The sequence below is a fragment of the Saprolegnia parasitica genome (genome assembly GCF_000151545.1).
Source record: "Saprolegnia parasitica CBS 223.65 unplaced genomic scaffold supercont2.1134, whole genome shotgun sequence".
Taxonomy (NCBI): domain Eukaryota; phylum Oomycota; class Saprolegniomycetes; order Saprolegniales; family Saprolegniaceae; genus Saprolegnia; species Saprolegnia parasitica.
In genome coordinates, this window is record NW_012157528.1 from 130 (window position 1) to 2,397 (window position 2,268).

Here is a 2,268-nt window from a genome sequence, read left to right on the forward strand (position 1 = left end):
CCGGCTTCGGCCGCGTCGATGAGCGCTTGGTTGGGCATGGGCACGTTGCAGAGTGGCAGCTTCGGGTCTCTTCTCTGCCACTGTGCCGCCATATGGTCATGTGTTTGTGTCCCGACATCCCACGCCACCTGAAGGTGCAATGCGTCGGTCTCCAGCAACAACTACACTTGCGTAGTACTTGAGCACCTGTCACTATACCATTTGTGTATGCCACATGTGTCCTCGCTAGTTTTGGAGCAAATAGAAAGGCACCGTGCTTGAACGCCGAGTTTATGGTCCAGGAGCATGAAGGATGGTATTAGTCGAGATGCATATAGTTGACGCAACAGAAGTTGCACTGGCGGCGACATCAGGCGATGGCTGCCGTTTGGCAATCAGGCGCAGGCCCAAGACGACGATTCAGGGCGGGTCCGGATCTGGGCGCGGGGCTCTACCTCGTGCTGGCTTGCCACCACCAGCACTACCGCCACCGCCGTCATGGCTGCGCTACGCCCGTGACCGCCTCTGTCGACGTAGTACCGTCACCACCTCTGTCGACGTAGTACCGTCACCACCTTTTGCGGCGACGAGGGGGAAAACACCATCAGATCAGTAGCACTACCACGTTTAGTAAAACGGTGTTTCGAATTGAGCACTCTCGACAAGTGTGGGAAAGTGGAGCTCGCTGCTCGTTGCGACTGCATTCGCCAAGCTTTGGTGCATGTTCATCGAGCCACGCGCCGCCCTTGGTGCTTTGTGGCGCTACGTACACGCCCGCGTCGTAGCATCATTCTCTCGACTCCTTCAACACCTGAACTTTCTCCAAGACCAAGATTCATCGCCAAGATCTGATATAGGAAGCACTTGAATACAGCCATTCAAGCATAAACGGATGCAAGGTTCTACGTGTCGTGCGGTGACATGCAGAAGAAGCGACGATCTACGCGCCCGCGATCAGGCAGACCCACGCTACGAGGCCGACTAACATCGTCGGGCAAAGGGCTGCCCCGGCATTGGCAAATACACCGTCGCTCGAGTCGTTTGGCGCAATCACTTGGCCATTGCTGTCCAGCGCATCGACGCTCGTCTGCGCCGTCTGCACCGTGAGCTGCGTCGTCTCAAAGAGCACACCGGCCTTGACGAGCGCATTCTGAAACTCAATCGATGTGTTGGCCACGAGCGCGTTGAGCTTGGTGGCTGTGATATTGAGCGCCTCGAACGTCGGTCGCTTGATCAGCAGGTCGATCTGCAAGAGCGACGTATCATTGACGACGACGTCGGCCACTTCCGACAGCGTAATGTTCGCCATGTCCACGGGCGGGTTGCCGATCGTGCTGCTGCTACCAGTGGAGCCATTTCCGTTGCTGCTCAGGTACGACGCCAGTGTCTCGGAGAACGCATACGCGTAGTTCTGGAAGCCTGTTGCGTTGGCGCCTTGGATCCACAGGGTCGAGTACAAGCTGTACTGCACGGGCGCGACGGCCGGGTCCGGGTACGCTTGCGGCGCGCACGTCAAGACACAGCGGTTGGCGTTCGGGATCGCTGACTGGCACTGCTGGTACGCAGGCGTGTAGTCGTTGTAGCAGTTGGTCTGGACGCACTGGAGAAAGCCGGGGTAGCAGACGCAGCCGTCGTTGCCGTACATGGCAAGGCACTGGTTGTAGCGCGCTTGGCAGTTGGTCTGGTAGCACGGGTATCGGGTCCAATACATCGGCGTAATGTACAGCGGGTAGTATACGTACACCCGGGGTGGGTAGTAGACGTAGCGATAGGTGTACGGACGACCGACAGGCACATAGACGACGGGGCGCACGGGCGTGTAGATCACCGGCGGCGGCATCGGGCGAGGGCCGGCATTGGGCATCGGGCGGCTCGCCGGCGCGGGTGGTGGGATCGGGCGCGGCCCGGATGCGGGTATCGGTGCGGGTCGTGGGCCTGGCGCCGGACGAGGGTTCGCTTGTGGGTTGGGTCGGGGCGCTGGCTGCGGATTGGGTCGGGGCGCTGGTTGTGAGTTGGGGCGTGGCACTGGTTGAGGATTCGGTCGGGGCGCTGGTTGAGGATTCGGTCGGGGCGCGGGCTTGGGCGCTGGTGCCGGTCGTGACGCTGGTCGTCCGGCTTTGCTTGCGAGGCTCGCGAGTAGGTGGCGCACATGCCCGGCAAAGGTCAAGGGGCTGTACTCGAGTGGTGGCACCTCAGCGCTAACGCCTATCGCCAAGAGGACCAGCAACACAAGACGCACGAGCGCAGATGGCATGGCGAGTCGAACTATGATGGTCTGCGTGGCGAGCC

The 2,268-nt window shown here is 60.4% G+C and overlaps 1 protein-coding gene across 1 annotated transcript; it reads right to left on the reverse strand.

Moving 5' to 3' along the window:
• Positions 1–919: 919 nt before the first annotated feature.
• Positions 920–1,843, reverse strand: SPRG_22020 (hypothetical protein; the record flags this gene model as incomplete). The annotated part of the gene is made up of 1 exon (XM_012357779.1): positions 920–1,843. The coding sequence occupies one exon, from the start codon at positions 1,841–1,843 to the stop codon at positions 920–922; it is 924 nt and encodes a 307-aa protein (XP_012213169.1).
• Positions 1,844–2,268: the final 425 nt, after the last annotated feature.